This window comes from Ictidomys tridecemlineatus, chromosome 9, assembly GCF_052094955.1.
Source record: "Ictidomys tridecemlineatus isolate mIctTri1 chromosome 9, mIctTri1.hap1, whole genome shotgun sequence".
NCBI classification, from domain to species: domain Eukaryota; kingdom Metazoa; phylum Chordata; class Mammalia; order Rodentia; family Sciuridae; genus Ictidomys; species Ictidomys tridecemlineatus.
Window position 1 is genome coordinate 35,238,190 of NC_135485.1, and position 17,560 is coordinate 35,255,749.

The window sequence follows — 17,560 nt, forward strand, 5'->3', positions numbered from 1 at the left end:
TTTGCTTGAAAAACATTCTAGCTAATAGAAATGACTCAAAATTAAGTTTGTTTGTTTGTTTTTTAATAAAAGCTGTATTCGCTTGTGGTCACTGTGACAAAAATACATGTGAATAATGACTTAAGAGAAGGTAAGATGTATTCTGGCTTAAGGTATTACAGGTTTCAGTCTGTGGTCAGCTGACTTCATTGCTCTGCATCTGTGGTAAGACAGAGCATCTTGTTGGAAAGGGCATTGTGTAGCAGAGTTGCTAACCTTATGATGGCCAGAAAATGAGAGGAAGGAGGAGGAGGAGGAGGGCAGAGGAAGAGGAGGAGAGAAGAAGAAAAGAAGGAAAGGAGAGGAGGGGATTGAGAGACAGAGGGCAGGAACTAGAAATATCCTTCCAGGATTCATCCTCTGACTTAAGTCAGATTTGTATCACTGGGACAAAAAAACCTGACAAGAACAACTTAGAAAAGCAACAGTTTATTTTAGGCTAGTGGTTTCAAAGTTTCAGAGAGAACAGAGAGAAGAAACAGAGAGTTCCTCAGTGAACTATATCCAGCCTACAGGAGGCTTACAGTTAGCCTATCCCTACCTGCCTACAATTATCACCCAGTTAATTAATTCAGGTGAAATAATCTACTTATTAGGTTATAGCTCTTATAATTAATAATTTCAGCTATGCACCTTCTTGCATTATCTCACACATGGGCTTTTGGAGGACACCACATATCCTGGTTCAGTAATGGTTTTAACACCCTCAGTGGCCTACTTCTTCTAATTGTACCCTACCTCCTACAATTTCTACCAACTCCCAATGCCATTAAAGGAGGCCAATTTGAGTGAGTACCATGATGAATCAATCTAGTGATGTGGCCAGTGTACTCATAATTTAATCATCTCCAAAGCCCCAACCATGAATACTGCTGTATTGAGGACTGAGCTTTGAATACACCAGCCTTTGGAAGAAATTTCCAATCTAAGCCATAAAAATAGCTATTATTCCTTGAGCATTTCCTATTTGATGGGCACAGTGATTTGGGCATTATATAAGTTTACTTGTGTAATACTTAAATTAACTCAAGGAACTAGCAATATTGAGGTCTTAATCAGTTTGGGCTGCTACAGCAAGTAACCATAGACTAAGAGATTAAAAAACAGAAATTTACTTCTCATGATTCTGTGTAGGCTAGGAAGTCCAAGATCAAGGTATCACCAGATCCAGTGTCTTCAGAGGGTTCATTTCCTGGTTTACAGTCCTATGTCTTCCTATGTATGGTGTTCTTTGAAGGCAGTGAGTAGAAATTCTCCAAGATAATCAATCTTTGACAAGGTAGATTGCCCAAGAAAAATGGAAATCAAAGCGAACTATTTTACATTATATAAGAATTGCTATTTTGTGTTGCCAAGTATGCTATGCTTGGTAACTATTAATGGGTCCAGAGGTGGAGCTTTCCCAAGGGAGAAGCAGTTCTTACATGATATGGAGTCTCAGGGTAAAATAGAGTCCATTTGGTCATTGTCCATATACCTTGGCCCATAACAATAGCAGTCCAATTCCAAAAATTGTACAGCTTCTCAAGGAATAATATTATAAGATTGAAGTTATTAAACGATCCTTTCTTTTAATATGTTGACCCAAACATGGAAATCTAGTTGCTGTTGATGACTTCCCCCAGTGTGATCACTTTTGTTTAACTATGATTATATTTTAAACTAATGTCTAGGCTTGCCCCATTGTATTTAGTTGTTGTTGTTGTTGTGTGTGTGTGTGTAAAGAAAGATATTACAAGAATTGGTTCATGTAATTATAGAGAGTGAAGGTTCATGTAATTATGGAGAATGAAAGTTTCCATGATCTTCAATCTGCAAGCTGGAGAACTACTAATGGTGGTTCAATTCAGTATGAATCTGATGACTTGAGAACCATGGGAACCAGTTGTGTACATCCTGACTGTAGCCCATTGAAGATTACATACTGTGTTAGTCCCAGGTGGATTATAGCTGTCATGGCTCAAATAGAGTGTATTCTTCCTTCCTTCAACTTTTTGTTCTATTTGATCCCTAAATGAATTGGATGGTACTCTCTGACATTGGCGAATGTGAAAATTAATTAAGCTTCTAAAATAGCATTTCTGGAGGCTGTGTCTGTGACTCAGTGATAGAGCACTTGCCTGGCGTGAGAGAGGCACTGGGTTTGATTCTCAGCACTGCGTGTAAATAAATAAAATAAAGGTCTATCGACAACTAAAAAAATAAAAATAAAAATAGCATTTCTGGGTGTGTTAGAATGTTTTCAGAAGCAATTAGCATTTAAATCAATAAACTGAATAAAAAAATTTTCTTCACCAAAGCAGAGGAGCATCATTTAATCGCTTAAAGTCTGAAGAACAAAATTGATCATTAATTTAAATTAGGCTGGATGCAGTAGAGCATACCTGTAATTCCAGAGACATGGGAGGCTGAGGCAAGAGGATTACATGTTGTAGGCCAGCCTCAACAATTTAGTGAGGGCCTGAGCAACTGAATAAGACTCTGTCTCAAATTTAAAAATAAAAAGGACTATGGATGTATCTCAATGATAGAATGGTCCTAGGTTCAATCCACAATACAAAAACAAAACAAAACAAAAAACCAAGATATTGTGATATGTTTGCTAAGTCTCCCTCGTTTTTAGGTAGAGTTTGAATGAACATTGCAGGAGTTTGCTTCTAAGAATCTTTTTTTGTTAGGTTTCTGTGGCTGATCAAGTGTCCCTGCAATTTAAATTTTCTATTTTGAAATGTTAAAATATGTAATCTGATTTATATTCATGTCCATTAGGCCAGAAATGCATTTTATCTATTAAATATAAATTTAAACCTTATTTTTGAGTTTAGGATTGACTTCTCAAATGTCAACTTCATTTCTTTGATTTCCAATATTTTGAAAGATAGAGGTGCATATTTAATAGATCCCTAAACTCTTGAGATAATGTAAAAGTCCTGAACCTAAAATATAATATTATTTCAATTATATGTTTAATAAACTGCCTTTCAGCTGCAACATTCAATGTGACATATGTGATTTTATTGTGTAACTCTTAAAACCCAAGAATAATAATTGGAATTGCGTAAGAAAGTAGGCAAAGAAGCAGCCACAATCTGCTTTCTCAGAAACTCAGTAAGACAAATCTCATTTTTTTTCTAACTTATATTCTATAGTTGTTATGCTATAAACACTGTCCTTCGTGTACTGGTTATGTGTGTGTGTATATATGTATATACATATATACACATTCCCATTCATCCCTATATTCTTAACCTGCCTGAACATCTGGATTCCTTGCAAAAACAGGACTTAATTTTTTTTTCAACAGAGAATGAGATGAGATTACAATATAAACATTTAAAATAAAATTTGAATTACATGGTAAATAGATATGATGTGGGTGCCTTTTGGGCTTTTTGTTCCAGAAGCCACATGTTTCCCACTCCACAGAGTACTGTGTTCCTCTTAATGAAGCCCAAGTGTTCTGTATTGCTGCCCTATAATTTTCTGGACAGAGTGAGCAGTTATCTGTGCCAAGAGAGAACTACACACTCCATTATCTTTTCAATAGGCTTGAAAATTATTTGTTTAAAAATCTTTTCCACTGTCACTTTCAGAAGTGTTTGCAAAAGTGATTGTTATAGATTTCTCTCGCTAATTACAATTTCAGAATTGCTTCACATTCATTCTTTCCTATATTTCAATAAGAAACTGAACTAGAAGTTTAAAAGTCACCTATTTCTTTCCCAAGGATCATCCCTCTTTATTCATCAATATTTTGGTTCACAAATGCTCTCTTCACATGTATTCAATTATTTACTTGTCATTTCCATGAGAGCACTTCATAGTGTATCTTCTGAGGGACAGATTGTACCATGTCCTTAATTTCTCTCTTCACTACCCACAAAATCATCACATAACTGTGCCAGAAATTTATCTCGTATAAAATTGCTCATGGGTTTTAGCTTAAGGAATACTATAATTCTGGGGTAGATTTTGACCATAATTTCCTACAGTATATTTCTAAAATAATTCACCATCCAATTCAATAAACAGCTTTATAATTTCAATAATCTTTATGGAGACCCAAATATAATGCCTATATAGAGAATTTATAATTTTTAAACTCTAGGCTGGGCTTTTCAAACTACTTTTCATTCTAGATCTACGTAATGGCTAATGAGCAAAATCAATCTGAAATAGCATTAACTCCTGACTACTATAGTTTGAATGTTGAGGGTTCCACTGTTGCCAGCTACAGGCTGTGTGTGTGAGCGATGAGCATTTGAGTGTATGGGAGGACTGGCCTGGTGTTAAGTGCTCTTTGGGCCATGCAACACACTTGTGCACTTTCCTCTCGCTCTGCCTTTTATCCCACACAGCACCTGAGATGAGTGTGGCCTTCCAAGAAGTCAATCTGCTGTCTGCAAGGCATCACAAAGCTAGACTCAACCCACTGAAACCTGACCCCTTGCCTTATTTGGAAAGAACATTCCATGGAACCTCACTTTGTGTCCTCCCCACATTAAAATAAAGAAACAGGTACAAGCTTTCTCTCTTTCCAACAGACCCCTAAGGTTGAGAGTCTTCCCAGACTTTGAAAAGGTATTTCTGTGTGCTTGCGTGCTTTTGCTCTCCAAGGTGACAGTATTAAGAGGTGTAGTGAATCATTAGCATCTTACTGGAGATACTTTGCATTTTGGCATGCGCTCCTGAAGCGGGTATATGGAAAACTCACCTGGTCCTCTCTCTACTCTCTGGCTCATGATGTAAGCTGTAGCTCTTATATATATTCATATCATACACCACCATGTACCATTTTCAACTTTTCAATAAGCTTGCCCAAACAAATGAGCTGCCCATTTATACTTCCAAACTGTGAGTTAAATAAACTTTCCCTTTATTTAAGTAAATCTTCTCAGCTATTTTATCACAGTGACACAAAAATATTACTTTGGCCTTATCATACACTACATTTTCTCACCAAATAGTTCCCACCTCCAATTAGTACCCTTATTTTATTAGTTTTTCTACAACATGGAAGATAATAATTATTGTCCCTGCCAAGACCTGTTTTATATAATGAGGATTTCAATATTTTTGTTCAGTTGGATCAGATTTTATATCTGTTGGATTAGAAATCAATGCATTATATATAATTTGGTGGAATTGTTGCCTACATCTATCCCACCATGTTTTGAATACGTTTTCCTGTTCTGTTGAAGTCAGCACATTAATATCTTGATTTTTCAGTCCTGTGCATCTAGAGCTATGGATTTGATTTGGATTCAGACAAATTGTTTAAATTTACCCAAGAATTGAAATAATGAAAAACTAGAGAAAGAAAGGTATCTTTTGCTCTGTTGTTCATGCTATGAAGTACAGTCTAGGAGATTTTGGGTCTAATTTCAGGAGTTATAGTGAAAATACCATTTTTACAGCTCTATAGAACTTTAAAGGCAACATAACAACATACATTTTGTTCATTTGGATTATGACTTAAACATACCATTATATTTATGGCTCTAAAGTATAGATTTGCCTTGGAATGATGATCTATTGTGGCTATGGTATCTGTCTCACACTGTGGTCTTCTTATAGAAGAGGTACCAGTTTTCTTGATAACCATTCTGCAGCACATATTTGACTTCTCTAACCTAAAACTTCCTTCCATATATTTTTGATGAGTCTATATGAAATCTATATTCTATGAGAAATTCTTTTCTACTTAAAATTGAGTGTATTTATTTTGTTCTGCATATGAATACTGACTGATAAAATAATTGGTAATGATTGTTAGAAAGTAATGATTTCATAAGGAAATGAGGATTTGGAGGTAAGTGATCTGATTTCCTTGGCAAGGTCTGTACTAGCATGAGTTTAAAACATGGTAGCCTGTGACAGTCAATATTAGAAGAGTTCCTTTAATTACTAATTATGTGACATTGGTTGAAATCATAAACCAGAGATCTGTGGCCTATATTTAAATACAGTTTTGCCATCTATTAGCTGTGTGATTTTTAAAAATTATTTAACCTATCTGCCTCAATTCCAAACCTGCATAATAGGACTAATTTATAGCTTTATTATAAAACTAAGATGAATTAATATATCTTGAAAAAACCTAGAAAGATATCTGGTAAGGAATGGTCTCTTTGTTATTTGTAAGTACTATAGTTATTATTGTTACCATTATGGTTGTTCAGTTGTTATGATTCAAGAAATGTCAACTATAAAATTTTACTTTACATGTCAGCTAAGAGATTAGCCCTTCACAATTTTCCAGATATTTGAAAAATCAAGAGATTACTTGGTCAGAGACAAAAGAGAGCGTATTATTCACTGTGCTAACACTAGCCAGAATTCATTGTGTTTGAATCTATATCCTAAGCCTACATTCCTATGGGACAACAACAACCAAAAATATCAGCAGAAATATACACAAAATGTATTATAGTACAGGAAAGAAACCTCAAGCCTGGGGATAAGAACCATTTTTAATGGCTATTAAACTTTCCTGATCTTGGTCCCAGAGTAAAATATTATCACTATCATACTGGGCTGTATATAACTGGACTTTGGCACTATCTCTGTCTCTCTAGGCTGTCTACTACACAAACATATTTGAAAAGATGTTATGGACAAAGGTCATCAGTTCCTTTGCTCACAGAATAGGAAGAAATGTTTAACAATTGTGGAGAATTGTGTTCAAAATGTCTACTCCTTATTTCTGTGCTCTCTTTATTTCTGTTTTAATTTTTCCATGAATATATGCACTTTAATGACTTCTCTGAGAAATCCAAGTGACAGTTCAGAGTATATTTGTTCTCATGCAGCATTTAATTAATGCTCTTATCAACAAGATCTCTATATTGTGCCCATTTATGAAAGAAAGGGCTATTTAAAAATTCAGTGCCTGAATAAGGTAATTATTTAAAGCACTCAAGTTTAAATGGATCAGTTTAGATTTTATTTTAAAGCAACTGACATGTCTCATAAATTTAAAAGAAAATATGAATAATATTTCATAATACAGGAATATGAAAGGTATTCATTTTCTCTGATCTGGCTAAAGTTAGTTGTTCAAATTTTAGACCTGGAGTTTTCTTGTGGCCTAATGGAGGATTTTCATAAAGTCTTATTAAATATGTGAATTTTCATATTTTGATTAATTCACTTCAAAGGTAGAGAATTACATGGAATTGTTGCACAATTTAATGGACAGATCATGGATTTGACATTTAATATGCTAAAAACATTGTTTTAGGCAGTTTCTTTAGCTTTTGCTCAAAATAAATTATCCAAAAGGCATACCAAAGACATGAGAACATTAAAAAAACGAGAGATTAAGTGACATGGTGGATAGTGGATAGTGTGCAAAGATTATATATATATATATATAATTGGAATAAAGGAGAAAGTATAGAGAAAAAGAATGATATTTACAGGAATAATGACTGAGAACTTTCTAGAACTAGGAACACCAGCAGATTCAAAGAATCCCAGTGAATTTCAATCAAAGGGCATGAAAAAGCATAATTCCCACATCAAATAACATCATAGACTTCTGGAGAAAATGAATATTGAATATGTGTGAGCAATACATAGTCTAGTAATTGGCATAGGAACATGCAGTTAGGCACAAATTTTCAACATAATGGACTTTGAGCTTGATACATAGTCCAGGTCAGTGGAGAGGCTGTGGAAACAGGACTAAGCTTCACTGTATAAACAGTGAAAAGCTAGGGATGCTAGCTTTTCTCCTATGCCCTACCTAGTTATAGGATAGCTGTGAAGGCAGACAGACAGGAAATGATGTCAAGCCTGACTCTGTTCAAGATTAGTTCACAAAGTTTTCTGAAATTTTGTCTGTGGTGTGCTCAAATAATACAAAGCATGCTATAAATAATCTAGTGTTTCAGTTCTATTATTAAATACTAGCTGTTGTTTTATAATTTTAAAGTAGTAAGAACTGATGTTCGATTTACTAAAAATTATAATAATGTGTGCCTAATAACAAGTTATTAATAGTGATTTTCTGTGTAAACAGAACTTCATTATTCTAAGCAAAAATGTGAAATTATGAGATCTTGCTTTCAGAAAATAGTACCATATTGCCTTAAAATAAGCTAATTAGCTGCTTTATTAAACATTACCTGATTTTCCTTATGGAATAAAAGGTATCCAAATTGTAAACTTTACTTTATTTTGCTTGATAATAGTGTGACCAAACATGTATTTATGAAGATAATGAGTAATGAAGAAAAAAATAGATTTTCTAGTTTCATCTTTGGTGCTTAATAGAGTCTCTATTTTTCAATTATAACATTTGTTCCAACTCCATCCCAGTTCTGTTTCATTTTTAATCCTCTTGTTTTGGCCTCGTTCTTGTAATTTGTGCCTGTCTATTGTAAATTTTCTAGAACATTTCCTGCCAGATAATTTCTATTTGACATTAAACTTCAGTCTTTCTAGTCATGGATTCTTTAGGATAGAAAACAGAGTTTTAATTTTGTTTGATAGGGTCCACATACCAATCGTAGTAAATGTGTCAGAGCTGCATCCACCTCCATACTCCTGGAGAAACCATGACAGTGGTCCACATTCCCATTAGATAATAGAAATGTTTACAATAAGATTTATGAAATGAATATACACTTTGTTCTTTTATTTGCTCTTTTATGTTAACATTATATAGAAAAAAATATTACAAATTCTATTATAAATCAAATCATTCTCATTTACCCCATTTTTTTTTAACTTCTTGGGCTGTTTTAAAATACCGCTAGAGTTGGAAAATATTATATGAGAAACTTACCATATTGATAAAAATTGCTTTGTTTTTATACCTTTTGACATGTAAAACTGTTTTATCTCAATGATATCAGCAAAGGTAGAAATAATCAAGAGGAACTCATTTAATATTGATTGTTAAAACATATATCCAATAAGAAAACTGCAAGATGTCTGAGTTTATAAACAGAATAATAAACTAGAGTCTATCTAAAGAAAGAAAATCTTATTTATTTTATTTTATAGTTTCATGTAAAAGTAACACTTTTATAATAAAAGGTAACCAATTTTCTGGGTGAACTTTTTCATTGCACCACTTTTTTATATGTTAGAAAGATCCCACTTAGCAATTCATGATTTCCCCGCAAATTTTCAGGACAGATTTATACTTTGTCTAACTGTATCTTTTTTTATATTTTAAAAAGAGTTTCAAGAAACTAACAACATTTAAAACCACTATGATAAAATATCATGTTATATCTCAATATAAAAAAGCCACAATTACAATAAATTCCATTCTGATAAGAAACCATGTAATCATTAGAGTATTAAAAAAAACCACAATTTTCAGATCAAATATATTTAAATAAATTTTAATAAATACAAAAAAGATAATGTTTAGCATTAACTTGAAAGTGATTAATTAGGAATTTTTAAACAGCAAACATAATGACACATTCATTAAAGGTCAAATTTTTCACATATGTAAAACTAGTGGCTTTTCCCAATTACAAGGTCACAAATTACAAATATTATTAGATCCCAAATTATTTCTCAACCAAGGAAATCTACTACATTAGTGTCACCCAGAAAATTTCAAATTGCATGTAATATAAATATTCAAAGTTTAGTGTTAGAGCTTCATTGTGAATAATTCTATGTAATAATTTAAAATAATTCTATGTAAATAATTTTAAAATTTAAATAGTAGCCAGGGGTAAGCATTTCATTTCTTGTATTCATTTATTTATTTTACTTTGCTAATGTAGTAACAAATATGAAGCTTTTTCAAGTTTCCATGCACATCACCTCTAATGGAGACAGTTCATGAAATGTCAAATTCCTTAGTTTGGAGCACACCAAACATCTCAATTCATATCTGCTCAGAAAAATACTGAAAACAAATAGGACATCAACAACTTAAAATCAAATATAGCAAAGACCATAAGGATTCATGGAATTTTCTAGGGATGGTGAAGTTTAATTCATGATGATGTGGCTCAACAGTTCAGTTTCATTTATGCCTATCTAATCATACATCATACATCTTTACACATGATTCTAGATTTAAAGCATAGAGTTCCAACTACTTTATTGAATATTCTTAAACAACAGTCATATTTGGAACAAATTTATATGTCATTATTTCTAAACCAATTCTATGTTTTGCTTTTATAGTATTGTTTGTTTCTACAAATATACTTTGTGGGAAATATTTATATTTATCCAATGTAGGATGGCATTTTGGCAGCATGTTACAGCAAAATAAATCTTCTAAAAAGGAGAATAAAGGCTGAATTTTCATTCCAACTAAGCTAATTCAACACTTTCAGTGGGGAAAAATGGCATTTATTTGAGATTAATTTAGGCTTCTTTTTATAGATAGTAATTTACCATGAAATGTTCAATAAAACCAACATATAATTCTTTAAGTCCATCGTGTTAAATGTCATGAATCTGATAGCATGGCAAGTGGAAGCAAAACCTTTACAACTCTTAACAAATCTGGCAAAATAAGAAAAAAATTGAAAATAAAGAGGTTAAGTACTAACTTTTGTTTGCTTAATCAACTGTTAAGCATTTTTTTTAAAAAAAATAGATGTTAATTATCTATGGACCATAAATGGGAAATGCAATGCGTTTATATTTGTAACTACTGCTAGTGAATAGTGAACATCACAGAAATGGAGTTTTGGTTTCTGAACAGTACAGTTCTCTTGGTTTTGTCCTGTTAAAAACTGAGAATGGCCTTCTTATTTGAGGGAATTTCCCAAAAATGATATGAATATTCATTTAAATTAAAGCAAGGAAAAATGAAGTTTTTAATTTTTGTAAGTTTCCCTAAGATATGTTATACTGCTGTGTTGGTGTATTATATAGAAAATATAGTCTTCCAGAGTTTCAAGTCACACAGTGATTACGGTTATTGTGAATATTGAATGTTGAATGAGGTAATATAGTGTGTGTGTGTGTGTGTGTGTGCACGTGTGGTATATATTTATGTTTGTATACACACACACACATATGAAGGTCTTAGAACACCGACTAACTTGCAATGAGCTCCTGATAAGAATATACTCCAAATCCTTTTATTTAAAAAATAAAGTATAAAACAAATCATTAATGAAAATAGATTACTTAATATTTGGAAATGATTACTGAGATATTTCATTTTGTATAGGCAAAAGAACACACAATATTTATTACACGTCTAAGGTGTGGGAGAATTAGACTACCAGATATTTACTTTTTAAAGAGTTTCCAAAAACCTTCACTGAGAAACTTGAAATTCAGATTTTTTCATATTACTTTCCTAAGCAGAATTGCAAGATCATTTGTAACTTAATGGGTTAAAACAATCAACTAGAAATACTTTGGGAACATGTTTACATCCATAAAGAAAGAACATTTCTAAATATGTATGACTCAAGACCAATTATAGATAATAATTTAGTTAGACATCTATTGAAAAAGGAATTCCATTGACTGAATTAATTGCTATTTTAACAAAAGATACATGTGTGATTGGATTCATTAATTAAAAAATAGTTTGGATATTATGAACTTATCAGAATTTCTCAAAATGCTCATTCTTATACACCTGGGAATTACACACACACACACACACACACACACACACACACACACATACACAGCTAAGACCTTACTAAAGGTTCATTGGGAATATCACCATATGCCAAAAGTGCACGTGTTAATTGTTCTTCCCTACTGGCAATATTAGCTGTTATTATGTATCAAGCACAACACAGAGTGGTTTATGGTGGAGTATAACTTACCTATATGAGCTGCTCTTTATATAAATAAGCAGAAATAAAATATTTCAACTAAAGGAAATGGATATGCTAATAAGCTCCTAGTTAAGAATTTTTTAAAAATCTTGTACGAAATAGATTTTGAATAATTTATCATTACCCTCCCCAAAGGCCCTTCACATGAACTATATCTTAGTATTTTAGTAATAATGATTATGGTGATAAGATCATAACTGTTAAAATATTTCTGTATATACAAATATGTTCCTAATTTATCCACTTTCTTAGGATTTAAAAAGGAAGGATGCTGTACTTGGTTTAATTAGCTCCATTATTCCTGTGGGTTCTTCTCTTTGATATTTCTTTCCCTATTTTTCTCTTTGAATTTCATAAAAGAATGAGCTCTTAAAACTAATGGGAAATATGAATATCTTTAATAAAAATTTTGTTAACAAAGGATCATTTTATGAATAATTCTATTAAATATAGTCATTTTTATATCATGAACAATACAGAAAAATATCATATTCATCGTGTTCACACTAAGTGGTTTTGGTACAGTGTCCTTGGTTCCCAATTATGCAGATGTTAAAAATAACTGCACCACTTCTCACTTTTGCTTTTATGCTTCTGTGTAGCCTGAAGAGCTCATGAAGATCCATGAAACCTCAATAAAAAAAGAAAATAAATGGCACTATAAGGCAATAGGTGAGCTCATGATTCCCTCGAAATTCTTAATCTTTTTATATGGAAAAAAAATCTAGCAGTTGCCTCAAAAATTTGAAGACGGATGTAAGAGTGCCAGAAGACTAATAGTTAGAACAATTAGTATCAATATGGCCCCAGATTTCAAATTAAGTAACAAATATTTTCTATATTTCACAGACCGCACCTGAGGGTAAAGTAGGGAACACGGGAAAACAAATTCCTAACAGGTGCAGAAGGACCATGACAGTATAGAAAGTGACTTGAGCCATTTCATTTCTCCTCTAAATTGAATAATGACAGGTCATTCCAAAGTAAAGTGCCCATAGAGCTCGGGTGCCCTTCACAAATCCATCCTAATGTCATGGCCCAGTTCAGTTCCCTTAATCAGTAACAAGCAGAGTCACCTAGATACATGTGATATATAGAGAACAATTTGCCTCTCTTACCAAATATATTTACCAAAGAAACATATGAGTAAAATAATAGGTTCTGTGTTGTTTTAAAAAATAAGATATAAATTTTTAAGGGAAAAAATTAGCAATGTGTCTCAAGGGGATCACTTATTCAATCCTGAGATAAATTCAAAGAGAGATCCCTGAAAAAGATTTCTGAATGTTAACACTGGCACTTGAAAAGACTCACTGGAGTTTAAAAAATATTAAATGGTTAGATTAGTTCCATTTTTATAACCAACAGAAACATGTATAGCAAAGAAGGCAAAACAGCCAATATCTTAGCCTAGTAGTGATGTCATAGGTCATTAAACAACTCTCTGTATTAAATTAATTTACGTGATGACTCATTTAGCCTTTGATATTAAGTATTTATAAGAGTGAGATTTAATTCTCAACTAAATTATGTGAGGGTGATATGTGTAATATTAAAACCTATGTGTAATATTAAAATGAATCTCAGGCCATTGTACAGAATAGAAAGTCAAATACATAACTCTATTTGATATCTATTATGCAATAGTGAGTCTGTCTCTCTCTATATATATATATTTATATATATTTTCTACATAGTATAACTCTTTGTTGTTGTAGAACTGCATACAATAATTTATGTGTTATTTTGAAGGCCAAATAGACAAATATTAATATATAAAGTGTGTTTTCTGAAAAATTGGCTTTATGGTGACAAATTCATATCATTTTTATGTCTTTAAATTGGTTTATGGAAAAGTGAAGTTATTAAAAACACTGATTCAGTTTTTCAAAATGCTTTACCATGGAACATCCTTCCTCTCTCCAGCAAGAGCCAAACCTTTTGATTTATCTGAACATTAAAAGAATAAGTATGGTGTAAAAATATACCAAAGTAAATATACCAATTTCCCTATAATGTTGTTCATGATTTTCATCATGAACAACATTATAGGGAAATTGGAGCCATTGGAACCATCATTAGGCTCAAATAATATTTTAGTGATTGAAGTTAAAAATTCTGTTAGATTATTTCAAAGAATAACAATAAAGGTAAGTTTTCTATCAATCTACCATAAACACTCTAAAACTGTTGCCATCAATGTAGTCACAGCCTTTTGTCAAGTTACAGATGAATCTTTTCAGTTCTCCTACAGAAACTGTTATTTACAACTATTTTTACATATGTACATATTTTATAATTATATAATTTATATTCAGACATTAGAGAGAAGTGCAAATGTCTAAAATATTTTAAAGTGCATACCATACAAAGCATTTTTATTATTTGCCTTTGAGCATTATGAACCTTCTCATATTATTGCACACAAACCTAAACTACACAGAAGACCTATATGTTTAAATGTGTATGAAAATAGAATATCTGCAATTTCAATGCACATTTTCAAACTACTGAAATGACAAAGAACGTGTCACTAGAAGGGTTTTAAAGAAATACATTTATTGGCTCAAGTAACAATTGTAGTTTATTTATTAAGGATTATGAATTACTTTTTGTGAGGGAATTTTTAATGTCAAGTCTCTCTTCATGGCAAATTCTGTTAATAAAGATGCATTTGTGACCTTGGTATTAATACAATCATGCAAAGCACATAGTAGAGTCACACTAAAACAAAGAAAATGAAAAATAAATTAAAAAATAAATGAGGCAAAGAAAAAGCAATTTTTGTTGAGATTTTGCTTATTTTCATAAGATACTCTTTTATTGATTTGTAAACATATCTATGTTGCACTATACTCAAATACTGTACAAAATTGCAAGAAATGTCACTATTTGACTATTTGTATTTCTACAAAAACATCATTGTGAAGGTGCATCTATTATTAAAAGTCAGCTAATAACTGCTAATGTACAAGTCAATTGAAAGTATTTTAGATTTGCCAGAAATTTTGAATCTAAGCATGATACACAATTGTTAACTTTTATTAGCATATTTCAGGGACATAATGGTATTTTCAAATAGTAAAAGGAAAATAAATTTACCCACTAATAATTAGCAATAATATAAAATTGTAATTTTGTTTTGAATTTAGTTATGCACTTGTGTGTGTGTGTGTGTGCGCGCGTGCGCGTGTGCACACAAATATTTGTGCACGTGAACCCACAATCTGTTGGTGATGTTTTAAAGTTATGGTTTAAAAATGTTCAATACTTACCAAAACCTCTTCTGGTATACAAAGCTGTTGTAAATTTGAGTCAGTGAACTTTAAAGTTGCAATTTACAAAAGCAGATTTACATTTATCCTTATCTGAAAGAGATGCTTTCAAGACAGAAAAATGTGCCAACTAACTGCCCTTTCCTTTATAATTAGTGGCTTCTGAGTCCTGATGAAAAGAAGCCTTAAGGCAGAATTTGCAGTAAACAGGAAAGAAGAGAATCACATAAGTGCTATAGTCTGGAACACCTATGAATTCTCATCAGTTGGAGTTTTTGGCACAATTTTCTAATCCAGTATGAATGTTGCTCCACAGCAGCCAAACTGGATTCACTTTCCAATCTCCAGCACCAAAATAAATAAATAAGATAGAATAAAATAAAATATTTAGCTGATTCATTTTAGTTCAACACATACTTGGAAAGAGTATGACACATTTGTTTTCTTTTTTTTTCTTTTAATTTAAGGTAGTCCCCATTGATTAAAATTTTGAAATAGCTGTGGAATCCCAATTATTACTTTCAAATAAACTCTGAAGCTAAAAACATAATGACCATGACATCCCAATAGTTATGAAATTGTAGGCATAATTAACATCCTGTCAGGGTGACTCATAATTGTTTGATCTTGTCATGCTGTAATATGTACATGGCTATAGATACTATACAGAATAAGTAAAAGCTGATTTCAGATTTCTAGTTTTTCTTCTTCTGCGTGTCTGAGTCAAGCTTCCAATTGCATTAGCAGGGATTCTGTGCATTCATGAAGGGAACTGATGTTGCAGATATAAGGTTCTGCTATTTCGAAGTATTCATCTTTGAATGACAATGTTATCTTATATCATAGATAGGCAACAGTAGAAAATAATCCTATTTAATACCTAAATCAAAAGGTTCCATAAAGGGTGATACAGGATCTCCACTTTCATCATTATTAGGATAGGAAAAAAGAAATATCAGGTTATCTGAAATCCACTTGAAACCAAGTCCTAGGGAAAATCTTTAAAAAAGACAATGGCTCTTTTGGCATGGGGTGCTTTCTGCCCATAGTTCCATGAGTTAGCAAATGCGTGTCTCCATTAAAGGTCTACTGGTAAGCTACATCATTATATACATACTGTACATATTGGTTCACAAATTAGCAGTTATTAGTCAGACTGTACAGAGCCAAACACCCAAGTTTAATGTTGCTATACATCCCAAAGATAACTTGTATCTAGATTCAAGGACTGACCCCTAACACAGGCTCTCTGTTTAAATACGTGGCCCAGTAAACTAAATTAAATGTACCAAACAAAACTGGGAAAACTATTCTGGACATTCTGTCAATTTTGCTAACACTATTGAAGGTTTTCTTGGCTTCTGCTGGCTTGTTTTCCGGCTTCTTGTTGGGTTCTGGCGTGGTTGCGCTCTTGGAGATGGTGGAGAGTACTGGATCTTTTGAAAGATTCGGGGCATAATTGGCAACAGCCACCGCATAAGCATTGTTCTGTATCATGACAGAAGCTTTTTCTTTTTTCTATTGAAAAATATAAGAATTAACAGTGTGGGTTGAGCTTGCCACTTAGAATTTTCCAAACTTCAGTTCAAATTCTGAAGAAAAATATCCTGATACGTATCATTACCCATTAGAAAAATGAATTTAGGAAAATAAATGAAACGACTTTATTAAATCCTAAAACCATTAGGATTTTATCTCAGACTAAAATCATGGTGTTATTTTTTAATCAATTTTGTAGTTTTCATGGAAAATACAACTATAATAAGCAATACATATTTTACCTATGAGTCACTCAAAAATTTGTTGAATTAATGAGTGAATAAATAAATGAAATGAAGAAATATTTTAATAAGAGGAATGGTCATCTACAATAAATTATCCCATATTTCTAACTTGATAACAGAATTCCTTATGTTAAAAATCTTACAGCAACACTTTGCTCAGATTCTAGAAAACTGTAACCTTATGCAGATGGCAGTGTAAAATTGGCTAAAACCATGTAAGGAGAATGAAATACCAGTTCTTGGGATTTCACCTAACTCATCCCCAATCTGTTTCATTTTCTAATTGCTAGTTCACCTATTGACAGCTCTTGCCTGGGTTATCTTATCTCCTGTCTGGATGAAGCAGTTCCTTGTGCTTTTCCTGAGTGGCTTGACCTTGGTTAAGTCATTAGACACACTATAGCCACAGAGATCTCTTTAAAACATAAATTGGATCACATCATTCCTATGCTTAAACTTCTTAAAAAATATCCCCTGAAACTTATGACAATTCTCACCATGACTTCTCTTTATTCATTACATGAAAGTCTTGCCAAAATAACTTCAGTTTTCTGAATACTTCCTCACTTTGTTGCCTCAGACCATACTACTTCCCCATCTTGGAATGCCTCCTTCTGAGCACATTTTTCACAAGATCAATTCCCTTTCATATTTTAGTGCAAGT

The 17,560-nt window shown here is 32.3% G+C and overlaps 1 protein-coding gene across 7 annotated transcripts in view; it reads right to left on the reverse strand.

The window, feature by feature from the left end:
- Positions 1-9,385: 9,385 nt before the first annotated feature.
- Positions 9,386-17,560, reverse strand: part of Gabra2 (gamma-aminobutyric acid type A receptor subunit alpha2) — a 135,045-nt gene continuing 126,870 nt past the window's right edge. For all 7 annotated transcript variants that reach the window (XM_021722775.3, XM_078021253.1, XM_078021255.1 and 4 more), the window contains one exon: positions 9,386-16,630. In XM_021722775.3, coding sequence (XP_021578450.1) covers positions 16,334-16,630 — 297 coding nt within the window. In that variant the 3' untranslated portion in view covers positions 9,386-16,333. The remainder of the gene's footprint in view (positions 16,631-17,560) is intronic.